Source organism: Acomys russatus, chromosome 27 (genome assembly GCF_903995435.1).
Source record: "Acomys russatus chromosome 27, mAcoRus1.1, whole genome shotgun sequence".
Taxonomy (NCBI): Eukaryota; Metazoa; Chordata; class Mammalia; order Rodentia; family Muridae; genus Acomys; species Acomys russatus.
The window spans coordinates 13,629,887-13,644,291 of record NC_067163.1 but is presented as its reverse complement, the minus strand read 5'-3'; the positions used below and the strand labels follow the sequence as shown (position 1 = coordinate 13,644,291).

At 46.0% G+C, this 14,405-nt stretch overlaps 1 protein-coding gene and 1 pseudogene across 1 annotated transcript; both read right to left on the bottom strand.

Annotated features, from left to right (window-relative positions):
- Window positions 1–908: 908 nt before the first annotated feature.
- On the bottom strand, window positions 909–12,032 carry Dkk4 (dickkopf WNT signaling pathway inhibitor 4). Its single transcript, XM_051169462.1, has 5 exons — window positions 11,996–12,032; window positions 3,928–4,163; window positions 2,683–2,833; window positions 2,100–2,252; window positions 909–1,253 (listed from the first exon to the last, which is right to left on the bottom strand). Exons 1-5 carry the CDS (start codon window positions 12,030–12,032, stop codon window positions 1,003–1,005), a joined length of 828 nt encoding a protein of 275 aa, XP_051025419.1. The 3' UTR covers window positions 909–1,002.
- Window positions 12,033–13,534: 1,502 nt separating this feature from the next.
- Window positions 13,535–13,906, bottom strand: LOC127210303 (60S ribosomal protein L31-like; annotated as a pseudogene).
- Window positions 13,907–14,405: the final 499 nt, after the last annotated feature.

Sequence of the window (14,405 nt, the reverse complement as noted above, 5' to 3'; positions counted from 1 at the left end):
TGCACTATTATTGGATTATTATGTTAGTAGCAAATGTGTTTACGTTGTACTGTGTGCGATGTTGGACATGGGTTTAGTGGAGAAGCACTCTTATTTCTGCCTTAGGTTGCCACCACACTCTTCTCTACTTATCCCGGTTCAGTTTTTGCAAGTAGGCAACCTCTTCCTCAGGCTGCCTCCGGAAGTTGGTTCATTGTTCTCTAAACCCTAGGGGCTGCCAGCCGTGATGGTGCGCACTCTTAATCCCAGCAGAGACAGGCAGATCTCTAAGTCCAAGGCCAGCTGCCTAAGGGAGAGAGAGTGGGGAGGAGGGAGAGAGGAAAAGAAAACCAAGGGGCTTTCATAAATGTAACTTTCTTTGACCGTTTCCCATTTGCAATATGACTGATAACTAGAGGAGCCAGTGTGTGCTTTGTCTGAGGCCGCAGCCCTTCACCTGAAGTGACTCACAGATGCATGGGGACGGGCACATTCATAATTTGTCTGGTAAGAAGTTCAAAAGATCATGTTGAACACAAACATACAATTGGTTTTTTTAAAAGATTTATTTGCACAGATTGAACACCGTATCAGGATTATTTTATTGTAGAATCATGTCAGCCACTCACAGCCTCCGGTTCTGTATTTCAGGTGCTAGAAGATCTGGCTTTATTTTTATGCTGGATGTAGTGCTCGCCTGTAATCCCAAGACTTGCCTAGGGAAGAGGATCATGAGTTCGATGCCAGCCTAGGCTACATAGCTTACTTTGAGACCCTGTCTCAGTACCCTTCCCCCTCCCAAAAAAAGCACCCAGGAGGTAGAAGCTGGCAGTTCAAGGCCAGCTGGGTTAACAGCAAGTTCCAGCCCAGCCAGGGCTGCACAGTGATATCCCATCTCAAAAAACAAAAACAAAAACAAAAACAAAAAACAAACCAAAAAACAAAAACAACAAAATAAAAATAATCATAATAATAAAATTAGTGCCTGGGATTCCGTGTGAATGAGTCCCATGTTTTTGCAACTCATATTCTTTGGCATACTCTTAGCCTTGTGTGTTGTCGGCTACCAGTCACCTGACCTCGACACAGTAGTCCGGGACCACAGTCACATCGCTGGAAGATTTCTGGCGCTTGGGCAGTGTCTTTATGGCCTCTCCTGGAGCAGACTTGTCCCTCTAGTAGAACTGGCTTGCAAATTTTTGTCCAAAAATGGCGAGCACAGCAAAGTCCAGGGCCACAGTCGGATGTTCTCAGACAGCTTTTTCCCTCCTGTCCTGTAACAAGTTAGGCCCAGGCTCTAGTGGGAGCGGATGGGTTAGGGGTGGGAGTGGGGACGGGGCGTGGTACATGTTATGCTAATGGGCTGAGACTGGGGATCTAGGAATGGAGGCTACAACCTAAAAATAGCAAAGCCCACAGGACCCATAGGTCTAACACAATGAGGAAAATTCTAGCCTGACCTAACAGAGTTTATTGACATCTTATTAAAGTCAAGACAGCAAGAAAAGAAGGAATTTCCAGTCCCACAAAGTTTTATTTGTGTCATTTTTAGTAAACATCGAATCCATTACTTATAAAGGGGCCAGCTAATCCAGTAACATAAGCAAGAACAACCATTTTGCCTCTTCACTTTCAAAGATTCTGTTATTCAAAGACTATATAATTTAAGACTCCTTTTTTGTTTAAAAAAATTTAATGACCAAGTGGGGTGGCAAACACAAGCAGAAGCTGTCAGATCTCTGAATTCCAGGTCAGCCTGGTCTACATGTAAGTTCCAGGACAGCCAGAGTTACATAGACCCTATCACAAAATAATAACAACAGTCCTTTTTTAAATTTTGTACAAGGCTGGAGTGAACACATCTACTTTTACCCACTTTGTATTCCAAGCTGTGGAAAGGGAAAGTGCCACTTATTATACCCCCAGCAAAGTCATGTGTTGGGAGGTTTTCTTCCTACACAGTCATTACTAGGGTCTTGCCCTGTCCTGGCCAGTGGAGTCTCTTAAGTTGCTCCAAGAGCTCACAGACAGGGGTGGACAAGGAAGTTAGTTTCAGCCTGTGGGGTTGGAAAGGAGAAGATTGTTCTTTAGGCTAACATGTGCTCTGAAACTGTTCTTACCCTTGTTGCTTTGTGATTTCTTAACAGCGGGCTTCCCCTGAGCTTTGTTTTCCTCTGTTGTCCATTTGGTGGTTCCTTCTGCATAGGCGCCATCTTGGCCATCAGTGTCCTTGTCCATTACTGGCCTTGTGTCTTCCACTGCAGTGCATACATCTGAGGGACAAACAGCAGCCTTAATTAGTGTTACTAACTCTGAGGGACAAGACAGGTGTGCAGTTACGGTGGTGCTAAAGAATTCAGTAACACTTCTGCCTTGTACTTTATAATATTTTATATTTCTGAGATAGACACTGAGTATTTATACACTTACATGTGTCAAAGAAAGTCATTGGTTAATAAAAATCTACGTGAAAATGGAAAACTCCAAGCCATTCCATCTTGAATCTGTCCTTTAAAAACATTCTATCCATGTCACTGGTAAAAGGCAATTATTTTATTTCATCAGAAAGGACAGCTGCACAGATTTACTTCATCCAGATCGAGCACACCCTGGAGCCTGCCTCCCATGGACTGTCCTAGTCTCTGGGAGTCCAGTGATGCCTTCAGATTGCAGCCCCCATGGCTCGAGCCCAAGAGTGCTCACCATTCACACAGACTGTTCCTGGGCAGCACATGGTGTTCCTCTGGCACCTCCTGCGAACCCTGCGGCACATGGCACAGAATGACTTCTCATCGTGCAGCGTGAGGCAGAATCTTCCCACACTGCAGTCCTTGTCTGATGTACACTGTGAACCCTGTGAAAGGAAACTTGTCACAGGCTGGGAACGCCAATGAGACCTAAAAGGTCTTTACCCGAGGCATGGGTAAAGTTAGGGACCTAAACTGTATGTCAGTTGGGATATGTTGCAAGCTGTGGACACCATCTTAAGTTTTCAGCATAACTGGTTTTCTCTGGAAACGATTACACCAAGCTACTTGCAGACCTTGATGCTCTGGAGCTTGTATTTGAATATTTCTTTATTTTTTGTTGCTTTTTGTTTGTTTGTTTTCGAGTCAGGGTTTCTCTGTTTTAGCTCTGGCCATCCTGGAACTCACTCTGTAGACCAGGCTGGCCTCAAACTCACAGATCCACCTGCCTTTGCTGGGATTAAAGGCATGCACCACCACTACCTGGCATCAGTTTATCTTTAATCAGTTATGAACCATGCCCCAGATTTTACTTCAAAACTCATAATTTAACACTCCTTTGCTCTTCGTGAAAAATCAAAGTTTTCCCTGTGTCTTACAGATGACTGACAATCATTAGTCCCAGTGTCACTCTTCCCAGCTGTCCTTTGTTCTGTATACAATGTACACACTACATAGGGTGTAGTGTAATGTGTACAATACATAGATGATATTGGGCCCTAAAACAATTCTGTGAAGTAGCTGGTTACAATGTTTTCTGTCCTAATGTGTTCGGGTCCTAACTCCTACAGACCGCTGTGTGGCCTTGGTCTGGATTCCTGTCCTCTTCGTTGCTAAATAGAAAGCAATGCCTATCTCAAGATGTAAGGGAGAGAGGCGAGCGTAAAAGCCTAGCACATGGGGCCTAGCACATGGTACCACTTTTCACTGTGCACTGATTAGTCGATAAATTTAGAGCCCTGACCAGAAAATCATTTTATCAGGGGTCATGCGCAGCCCAGGTTGGCCTCTGTTCCTTGTTCTGCGTTTTATGCCTCCTGAGTGCTGGGATTACAGTTATGTGCTCTTTTAATAGTTAAGAGTGCTGAGTTTTATGTGCAAGCACGGTCCTACATAAGATCATCTAGAGGTGAGGGTGTCCTGCCTGATACAATGCTGTCTTTGCAGTTGGTCTCTGTTGCTTTGCTCTAGCCGTGCTTACCTTCCCAGAGCCTTGCACATCCATGGGGCTCTTGATGTTGTTGAAATCCAGTACCAGAGCTCCCAGGGGTGAGCAGAACCAGCTGAGTCCAAGCAAAAGCCACCAGTACCATCCTTCAGTCACTCGCTCTCTTGGGGGTTCAGTGCCCTTGAATCTTCCAAGGTTGGGCTGCTTGCTGTAAACTGGAAGCTGGGTGTCCCTAGGTAGGGCCTGCAAGTCGCCTGCAGCAGCCTTTTCTGAAAGAGACAATCTGCCCAAGGAAGCTGTGTTCAGTGAGACAGGCCAGGTCTGACCAGCATGCTTTTCTGAAACTATATATAGCCAGATGTGGCCCTTCTTCTCCCTTCCAGCCCGCTTGTTTCCTTCCTCTTTACCTCACACAGGCTACAACAGATCCCTTCAAATCTTTGATCAATAGTTCAAAACACGGACTCAGTGGAGGGAGAGCAGAGGCAGGGCCACAGCGGCTGCTCCTCCAGGCGGGAATCCCTCTTCATTATCGAATATCAAAGTCAGTTCAAAGGGCTCCCAGGAGAAGAGGATGTTGGTATCAAAGGCAGCTCTGATAATCACCTGCATTTCCGTCCGCAATCCTTTGGGAGGAGGGGCAGACAAAGATGTGCTCTCGCAGCTAATTGGACTCAAAGAAAGAATGACTCACATTAGCCAGTATGTTGAAGGTGTTTAAAAAATAATGATGATGAATTACTGAATCTACTCTGAGTTTAAAGTGGAGAAGGGTTCCTTCTCTTTAGTCCTAACGCCTACGCTCAAAAGTCCTGATAGTTTCTGAATTGGCATCACCTGTTGTTCTGTTCAGCTAAACGTCGCTTGGGAAATCACTCTTACAACGAAAACTGAACTGTCTGAAGTCAGAGTTATTTGATTAAAAAAATAGTAGAGTATAAATACCTGATTTTATTTTCAAATATTTTAATTACTTTTTTTTTTTTCAAGACAGGGTTTCTCTGTGTAGCCTTGGCTGTCCCGGGCTCACTTTGTAGACCAGGCTGTCCTCAAACTCACAGAGATCCATCCACTTGCCTCTGCCTGTGCCTCTCCAAGTGCTGGGATTACAGGTGTGTGCCTGTTTTACTTTTTAACCTGCTATTTAAAAACATAAATTGACACCTGTAGTTCCAGCACTTAGAAAATGGGGCAAAAGGATCAGGAGTTCCAGGTCAGTCTTGCCTATAGGCTCTGTCACACACACACACACACACACACACACACACACACACACACACACACACACACACACACACACACACACACACACACACACACACCACTTCTTAAGATTTAATTTTTTAAATTATGTACCCACATGGGGCTGCGGGGAGGGGGGCGGGAGGGGTCATGTGAGTGCAGTGCCTACGGAGGCCAGAAGATGGCATGCCTAATGTGGGTGCTCTTCATTCCTGAGGCACTTCTCCAGGCCCTAAGTTGAATTTTTGTTTAGTTTAGTTTTTGGGTTTTTTTTTTTTTTTTTTTTTTTTTTTTTTTTTTTTTGAGGTAAGGTTTCTCTGTGTACTTCTGGCTGTCCTGGAACTCTCTCTGTAGACCAGGCTGCCTTTGAACTCCAGAGATCCTCCTGCCTCTTCCTCCCGACTGTGGGATTGTGTGCTGCCACCACTCAGCTTCCTAAATTGAATTTTTTAAACGTCTGCTTTCACTCTCTCTCATAAATATACATTTTATGTTTGAAATGAAGTTTTACTGTGTCACCCAGGCTACCCAAAAACTCCTATCACAAGCATCGTCCTGCCTCCGCCTTTGAGTAGCCACTGCCAAAGCACGGGACTCAGCTGTTAGAGAGATAAAGGGAGCGACTTCAGCCTGTGCTTCCCACTGTCTTGAATACTTTTAGTCCTCTTCACTATTTGTATCCTTTTCAGTGTGGACTCAGCCAAGGACAGTTTAGAATCTAACAAGGCAGGCGGGTGGAGAGATGCCCATAAGAGCATGTGCTGCTCTTACTACAGAGGACGTGGAGTCCATTGCCAGCACCCACCTGGAAGCTCACACAGTCTGTATGTAATTCCGCTAGCAGCGAATCAGCTGACTTCTGCCCTCATCAGGCACCAGGCACACACGTGGTGCACATATACAGATGCAGGCAAAACACTCTCGTGCACATAAAATAAAATCTAATAAGAACCATTTTCTGTTAAATCAGGTGAGCCCTGCGGCTTTATTGAGTTTTCCTGTAGAAGCTAGATGCAACCAGGGACCAGTGTGACACACTGGTGATGAGGACATTCTCAGTTGTGAGTTCCCAGGCAGGGTCTGCTCGTGAACTGCGCCAGGGTAGGGGGCTGTCTTCTTGGCAGTTCAGTGATGCTCCCGGCCACTGGGACTTCCCCCTGCTTCTGGCATCACTTGCTTTGTCTGTGTCCCTAATCTCAGCACGGGGAGGCAGAGGCAAGGTAGATCTTTGTGAGTTCGAGGTCAACCTGGACAGCCAACACTACACAGAGAAAGCCTGTCTCAAAAAGCCTGGCTTCCTGGCTCGGATTTCTGTTCCTCAACAAGCATGGGGAGTAGGGGAATTACAGAATCCATCTTGAAGGTAGAAAATGATGATAGGCAGGGCAGGAGAGGGGGTGGGGGAGGGGGCAGGGTGGTGGGGGGGAACGCAGCTGCTTTATGTGTGGTGTTTCTGCTTTCTGCTCCTACCTGAACTGCAGAGAAGGTCAGGGAACCAAAGGCTTGAGGGTAGGATAGAAAGGAGACCCTGTGCCGTGAACTATCAAGTTTTTGAGACTAACTGTAGGAAATAAACTCTAAAACGGAGGATCTGGTGTCCTGAGAAGGGGCCTAGGCTCCTGTCCTCTTAGTATGACAAGAAAACTCTGGACGCAGGCACGCTGCTGAGTGGCACAGTGTAGACCTTCTAGAGAAAGAGGTATGTGTTCCCTGGACAACTAATATTTGAGCTGATTTTTGTGGGATGTAGGTTAAGAGGCACATGACAATGGGGTGGTGGTGGCGTACTCCTTTAACTTCAGCACCAGGAGGCAGAGACAGGTGGATCTCTGTGAGTTCAAGGCCAGCCTGGTCTACAAAGTGAGTTCCAGGACAGCCAGAGCTACACAGAGGCACCCAGCCTCAAACAAACAAAACAAAACCAAGCAGACAAACACAAAAGCACATGTTAGCAATGGGTGTTGTGGTTTCCGGTTCTGGGGATGTGTGTTCTGCGTTGGGAGGGCGTTAAGAAAGTTGGGATAACAATTTGCTTTGAGGAAAGCTCTCCAAAAAGTCACCGTGGCTGGATGTCTAATATTCACCAAACGTGAGATTAACCACTGTGCTTTCTGTGAACAACACTCTCCACTTTCTGGACAGAGTGGATGAAGTGCTGGACCAACACTGGGAAGAAAAGTGTCTCTGTCCCTGTGGTCCACCTCTTCCTGTGTGTCTCTGTCTGTCTGTCTGTCTGTCTGTCTGTCTCTCTCTCTCTCTCTCTCTCTCACACACACACACACACACACACACACACACACACACACACACACACAAACCCCACTACAGAAGGAATGTAGACTTTAGGGTCAAGCAGACCCAATTTAGTCACCAGCCTGGCTTCCTGGTTCCGATTTCTGTTCCTCAAAACTCCTTTCCTAGCACATAGAAAACTCTCTAGTTGGCTACTTATTTTGTCACCTAGGTGGTGAGCTCTGAGATGACAGGGCAGTCATTAATTCATTAATTGATCTTTGGATCCTCAGACTTGAATACTAAGCACATAATAAAAGCTTTAAAAAAAAAATAAAATAAAATAAAAGGCAGGGTTTTCACATTGACCAGGAAGTAACAGCTTCAACCTCCTTAGTTTTGGCTCTGCAAGTGTGCACCTCCATACTTGACAAAGCCCTGAAACTTTCTATATTACACACAACTGAGTTTCTTTTTGTTTATGGCTCCAGAAAGTTGGACTCTATAATGCCAGGGACAGCATGGCTGCAGGCAGCAGGTAGCAGGCACAGCTGCAGCAACAGGAACTGAGCCATCTATCTTCAGCAACAAGCATGACAGAGAGAGCAAACCGGAAGTACAGGAGGTCTTTCAAAGCTTGCCCCCAGGGCATGTTTCCTCCAGAGAGGCCACACAACCTAAAGCCCCCTGAAACAGTAACACCAGCTGGAAACCAAATATTCAGGTGCCTGAGAGTAAGGGGGACATTCTGATTCAAACTATCGCACCTGCACCCCTAAAGCCCCAAAGCATTTCTTTTTGTTTTTTGAGACAGGGTTTCTCTGTTATCTTGGCTGTCCTGGACTCTCTTTGTAGGGCAGGCTGGCCTTGAGCTCACAGCTATCTGTCTGCCTCTGCCTCCCAAGTGCTGGCATTAAAGGTGTGTGCCACCATGCAAAGCATTTCTTTCTAGTGTGGTTTGAATGTTAAGTGTTTCCCATGGGCTCATGGGTTTGAACACTTGGCCCCTGGTTGGCCATGCTGTTCTGGAAGGTTGTGGAACATTTAGGAGGTGGAGCCTTGCTGGGGGGAGCAAACCAGTGGAGATGGAGCTTTAGGTTTTGGTAGCATGGCCCTACTTCCTGCCCAGTCTTGGCTCCATAATGCGACAAACCGTGTTGTGCTTCTGTCACTGTGCGGTCCCCACCGTGAAGCTCTGCATCGATCCTTACAGCATCAGACAAACCCTCCCTCCCTCCTTCAAGTTGCTTCTTGTCAAATATAATTTGGCCACAGTAGTAAGAAAAGTTGGTTTCCCAGGCCACTGCTTTAGATCACTGTGTTAACCCCAGCAGCTGGCAATAACAACACCTTGCTATGAGCAGTGTAGTTCGGAAGTGAAAAATCTGCCCCCAGCTTCAGGGCTAATTTTACAAAAAAGGTTACCATGTCTAGCTCTGAAAAGCCAGAGCGATTTTAAGAAGACTAGAAATATGAGGGTGTGGTGACTTGGAAAAAGACTTTGGCCTGTCTTCGAATGCACCAACAACTGCCGAGGCCACTTGTCCATTAGTAACCATGGTGATTTTCATCTTGGAGAATGCCTCAATGATTTAAGGATTAGAGATGATGGAAGAGTGGGGAGGTGACAATGAAGGAGAGCGAGAAAACTTGTAAACGGTGTCTGCTCTGTTATAATTTAGGTCTGAAACATCCTCCATAGACTTGTGTGCTGGATCCACAGATGGTGATGGCTGGGGCCTTTAGAGGGGACATTGTCATCAGCTGAGGGCTCTTAGCATGACAGCAGCTACACAAGGAGTTGTTCTAGAGACCTCTATCCAGGCCAAGCCGAGACTCACAAAGAAATGAATCTCAGGGAGAACCAAATAGGAAGCAGATTGCTTTTGTTTTTCTTAAAATGTATTTATTTATTATGTATACAGTGCTCTGCCTGCATGTACACCTGCAGGCCAGAAGAGGGCATCAGATCACATTATAGATGGTTGTGAGCCACCATGTGGTTGCTGGGAATTGAACTCAGGACCTCTGGAAGAGCAGATGGTGCTCTTAACCTCTGAGCCATCTCTCCAGCCCCTGGGTTTATATTTTTATGTGTTGTTGTTGTTTGAGACAGGGTCTCTTTATGTACTCCTGGCTATCCTGGAACTCTCTTTGCACATCAGGCTGGACTTGAATTCACAGAGAACCTCCTGTTTCTGCCTTCCAAGGCCTGGAATTAAAGGAGTATGCCAACATACCTGGGCTTTTCAAAAAAAAAAAAATTAAGTTACAATTATTTATTTACGTGTGTGTGTGTGGTGTGTATGCGTTATATGCATGTGTGGTGTGTGGCGCCACACACCGATACTTGTGTACAGAGGTCAGAGGACAACTTACAGTGGGTGGATTTTCTTCCAAGATGCAGCTCCCAGGGCTGAGCTCAGGTCATCAGACTTAGCAGCAGAGCCCTCTCCTCACTGAGCCCTCTCGGTAGCCCCGAGGTGGAGATTCTTCACCAGGGATGGTTTGAGCTCTCAGGTTACATCTCTAACGGTTTCTGAGGAACAGCCTCCACCTTTGTTTTCTGACATTTGGCCATAGAGGATAATTTTGCAGCAAAGCTAAAAGTTAAAGAATTTTTCTGAGTAAACAAAACTGTAAGGTGCATTTAGAAGGGGCACTTTTTTTTTTTTAAAGGGGAAAGACTTGAATCCTAAAAACTCAAGGTTATTATTTCATTTTAGCCGTAAGTAGGTACAATCTAATTCCTTTTCTTGGCAGTCTAGGAATCTTTAAGAGTGAATCATCTGGCCCTAAGTGAGCACAATTTTTTGTCTTTGGAAAACACATTGTGTGTGTGTGTGTGTGTGTGTGTGTGTGTGTGTGTGATATATATGTCTACTCGTATATATGAGCCTAATATGTATTATATATAATATATTTACACATTTATTTATTTTATATACATAATATACACAGCATTTATTTACTTACTGGGGAGTGCACACATGTGTCACTGAAGTCAAAGGACAACTTGTCAGGAATCAGTTCCCCTCCTCCACCATGGTGGTTCTGGGAGTTGAACTCAGGCTCGGCATGTGCCGTGCCTGCTGAGCCATCTCACCAGCCCATCCTTAGGCTCCTGTCAGTGTCATCTGGTCTCCTGTTTACGTCAGCAGTAAAACTGGATCCGGTTGGAACAGAACTCCGGCCTTTTCTCTCTGTCACTGTAAACCCCTGTCTTTCTATTTTGCCTCAGTGAGACTCTCAGAAGTGTCTCACTTCAGGAAGCTCTTGGAGGGGTATAACCCACCCACCCCACTTGAAGTTTGAGCCACAATGTGACCAGGCAGTGTGCATTTCCAATGCTGGTGTTTTGTCAAAATAACAAGAAAAACTACCTTATACATGTTCAAAGGAGCCTTCCTGTCCTTGGTCAGTCCACTGAAGCTCACATGAGGCCCACAGTAGCCAGATCCTTGCAGAACTCAGCTGAGACCCCTTGAGCAGCAAGCAGCTCCTTAACTTAGCAGTCTTTTGAAGAGTCACTATTGGGGACCCAGTAGCTGCAGAACAAAGCAAGCCTCTCGCGCAGCTGGGCTTCGACGCTGTCATTGTGAGGCCCCAAGGCAAGGATTAGGGTTTAATTGAAAAGATCAAGCTGTTCTTCATATTTTGTAGTAAACACCTGGGTCCAAAGAGCTCTACTGTTAAATACCGTTGAATAAGCTGAGGCGAAATGAAAATTCCCCAAAGAAATTTCCACAGGCTCCTACTGTGGCACTCTGGGTCTGATTACACCCTGGGTGTCTCCTGACCAGGGTGAGAATTGCAAATTTATGCTGAGAGCTGACACCTGTATTTTCCCAACTGAGACCAGGCAGAAGTTCAAACCCAAGGCAGCGCGCAGACTTGGTGATTTATGTTCGTTAGGAATGAAAGGTTTCGTTTTGTTTTGTTTTTACTGTTCCTGTGTCAAAGCCAGTTTTGCTTCCATAAATTTTGCTTCTCTTAGAAGAAAATCAAAGGGACTGAAGTGGGCAAGTCTTTGGCAGAATCTCACAGGAAATGCTCAGTAAAATCGGAGATGAGAGAAAAGGTACGGTTGAGGGGAACAGCCAAGATTGATAGTTCAGTCAAAACAGGCTGCTGGCTGGTGGGAAGGGAAACCTGGCTGGTGAGCGAGCTGAGGAGTTGGTGGGTGAGAGGCAGCCAAGCAGCAAGAAGTGGGGAGGAGGGGTCGGCAGTCCAGGTAGTATAGATGAGGAAGCATGGAACTCCTTAGTTCCCCAGTTAAGTGGTCATAGGGAACCTCGCAGCCTCAGTTCCCCCTGAGCTCAAGGCTTTTCAACACCCGTCTTCTGTGGTCTTGTGGTATGTTTGCCCTTGCTCTGCAGTGGCCACCTCTAGCACTCACTGTTTAGTCCGTGTTCTTGGTAAACAAAGATTTTGGACTTATGAAGGAATGAGGTGCTGATAAGGGCCCTCCTCTTCCAGAAGATAGTGCCAGGCTCTCTACTCTCCACACAGAGGTTCCCAGTAGCACCAGGTTCCCTGGACCTTCCTTTCTATTGCTTTTTGTTCTGAAATAAAAGAAAGTCTTATCATTTCTAGATTTCCCCAGGCCTCACTGGCCCTCCCTGACCATCCACACTCTTCCCTCTCTTGCCCCTCAGGGCCATTCACGGCCTCAGCTGACACACAGTACACAAAACACCTGCAAGGCTGACAACAGATCCCATGAAAAGGTGGGAAAAGAGAAAAATTAAGTTGACCACATCTCAGCCATTATTTTGTGGTTGGTGGAGGGCCAGACTTAAGATAGGGATAGTGTTCGTTTGAGTGGATTGTTACCAGACTCTGACTTTAGTGTCCTGTTGTCAATGTCACTGTATATCCCGGGGGCCAGGGGGGGGGGGGAAGGAAGGGGGGAGAATGGTTATAGTTACATTTCAAGACTAATCCATGGATGATTTTTTTCCTTTCTTCCTTCTCCTCTTCCTCTTTGTCATTGTCATCATCATCATCATTTTAAGGCAGGGCCTCACTATATGGCCTTACATCCAGAATGTCCCTGAGCTTACATGTCTTGTGTCTCTGCCTTCCAAGTACTGGGGTGACAAGCCTGTGCCACGGTGCCCTACTTTGTGCCTGATTGCTTGAGAACCTCTCAATCTTTTGAGCTCCTTGTCTATGAGACATTTCTTGGTGTCCCCTCTGATTTGCTAGGTTTAGGCTTGGGGTTAATCAGGCCACATTTGCCTGCAGTGCCCCCCACCCACCTCCAGCCTCACTGGCAAGACAGGACACTGAGAGGCTGGCTGTGCATCTGTACTCCTTTAACAGGCCTCCCAAGTCCAGGGGCTTCAGTAGAGCAAAGCTAAATGCCTGAGCAGACCCATGCTCGGGTCACCCCATTCTGCATATGCTGTTCCCATTCTCAAAGCTGATTTTGAGGCCCCCCTATACGACCTAGAGCCTGTCTGTAACTCTCTGGCAGCCTCCATGGCTGCCCAGATGCCAGGAAAATGACCTAATTCCTCTGCAAAGGACGTTTGCGGACCTTAGATTACCAGACTCAGAGACAGCAGAGGGCTAGGGCATGTAATGAATTCACCTTAACTAAGCGCACCCATCCTCCCCAGCTCCGCTTGCTCATCTTGGATGCTCTAAAATCCTACCCTTTCTCTTCACTCCTGACACTCTTTCTTAATTAATTATTATACTATAAGTAATTAATATTAATTTATACATATTTATTTTATTAATTATTGCTCTAGTTGTTGTTAATTAATATTAATAGGTAACTAATTAATTTGAGACAAGGTCTTTCTATGTAGCCCTGGCTAGCCTGTAACTCACCATGTAGAGCAGGCTAGCCTCTGAGTCATAGGTCTGCTTGCCTCTGCCTTCTGAGTGCTGCGTTTCAAGTTGTGCTCCCTGACACCCAGTTTATTCCCTAGAATTCGATGGTGTTCCTGTTATGGAGAAAGATACAGTAGTTTAGGGCAAGAGCTAACAAGGAATTATAAAATGAGCATCACAGGCACGAGAGCTATGATTGGAGCAGCCATTGGGCTGTTACTCAGACTGAAAGCAACAGATTTTCAGACTGTGCCTTACCCTAGGGGACTTTTTTTTTTTTTTTTTTTCAGTTCTGCAGCTTTATCTGACATTCAGCAGGTTAGTTCTCACCCACACTGACCGTCTGTAGATTTTTTAATATGGTAACAGGCACGTAAGTTACCAATGTGTAGAGCTTGTATAGTGAATCCTCATCTTCGTTACATTTTCTAGACAAATATATTTGGATGCGATATGGAACATTCCTTATATCCCTGGCCCAGACAGCTTTATTAAGCCTGGCGTCTATGTGCACATCTGGAGTCCCCAGCTCCCTTCATGGCACGATTCCGAACTTCTCTGAGTGCCCGAGGAGCACGATTCTTGAAGCCCACTCCACGGATGCGCTTGTAAATGTTGACGGTGTATTGTCGGGTCACCGCCTCGTTGATGGCGGAACGGCCTTCTTGCCACCCTTCTTTGCGGGAGCCATTCCGCCAGGACCAAGCTGGAGAGCGGGACTTCCTTTTAGAAGCAGCCTTTGTCCCTGCTTTGAGAGAGGAGGATGGCCACAGCTCTTGAGTGGACTCGTGAACTACACTGCCTGCGAAGCACCTGTCAAGTCCATCCAACACAGACCGGCAAATGGCTTATTCCTGCGAGTGGAGCGGGGCCACCAAAATAAATCTATTGGGGTAAACTGAGACAGTAGGAACACATGGGCGTGATAAAACCATTTCAGGGAAATCGGGCCTAAAAACTTACCAGAGGGAGCAAAAATTTCTGAAAAGAAGCTGTCTACAGAGGGCTGGAAAGAAGACTCAGAGGTTAAGAGCACTGTCTTCTCTTCCGAAGGTCCAGAGTTCAATTCCCAGCAACCACATGATGCCTCACAACTATCTATAATGAGATCTGGTGCCTTCTTCTGGCCTGCAGGCACACATGCAGGCAGAACATTGTATATATAATAAACAAATAAATCTAGAAGAAGT

What these genes read in the sequence shown, in the direction of transcription:
- Dkk4 (XM_051169462.1), bottom strand. Translation starts at nt 12,032, where the DNA reads ATGGCCCTGAGGGGCAAGAGAGGGAAGAGTGTGGATG. An exon ending in ATGTGCAAGGCTCTGGGAAG is followed by an intron (nt 2,834 to 3,927) that starts GTAAGCACGGCT and finishes TTCCTTTCACAG; the next exon opens with GGTTCACAGTGTACATCAGA. An exon ending in GAAATCACAAAGCAACAAGG is followed by an intron (nt 1,254 to 2,099) that starts GTAAGAACAGTT and finishes AACTTGTTACAG; the next exon opens with GACAGGAGGGAAAAAGCTGT.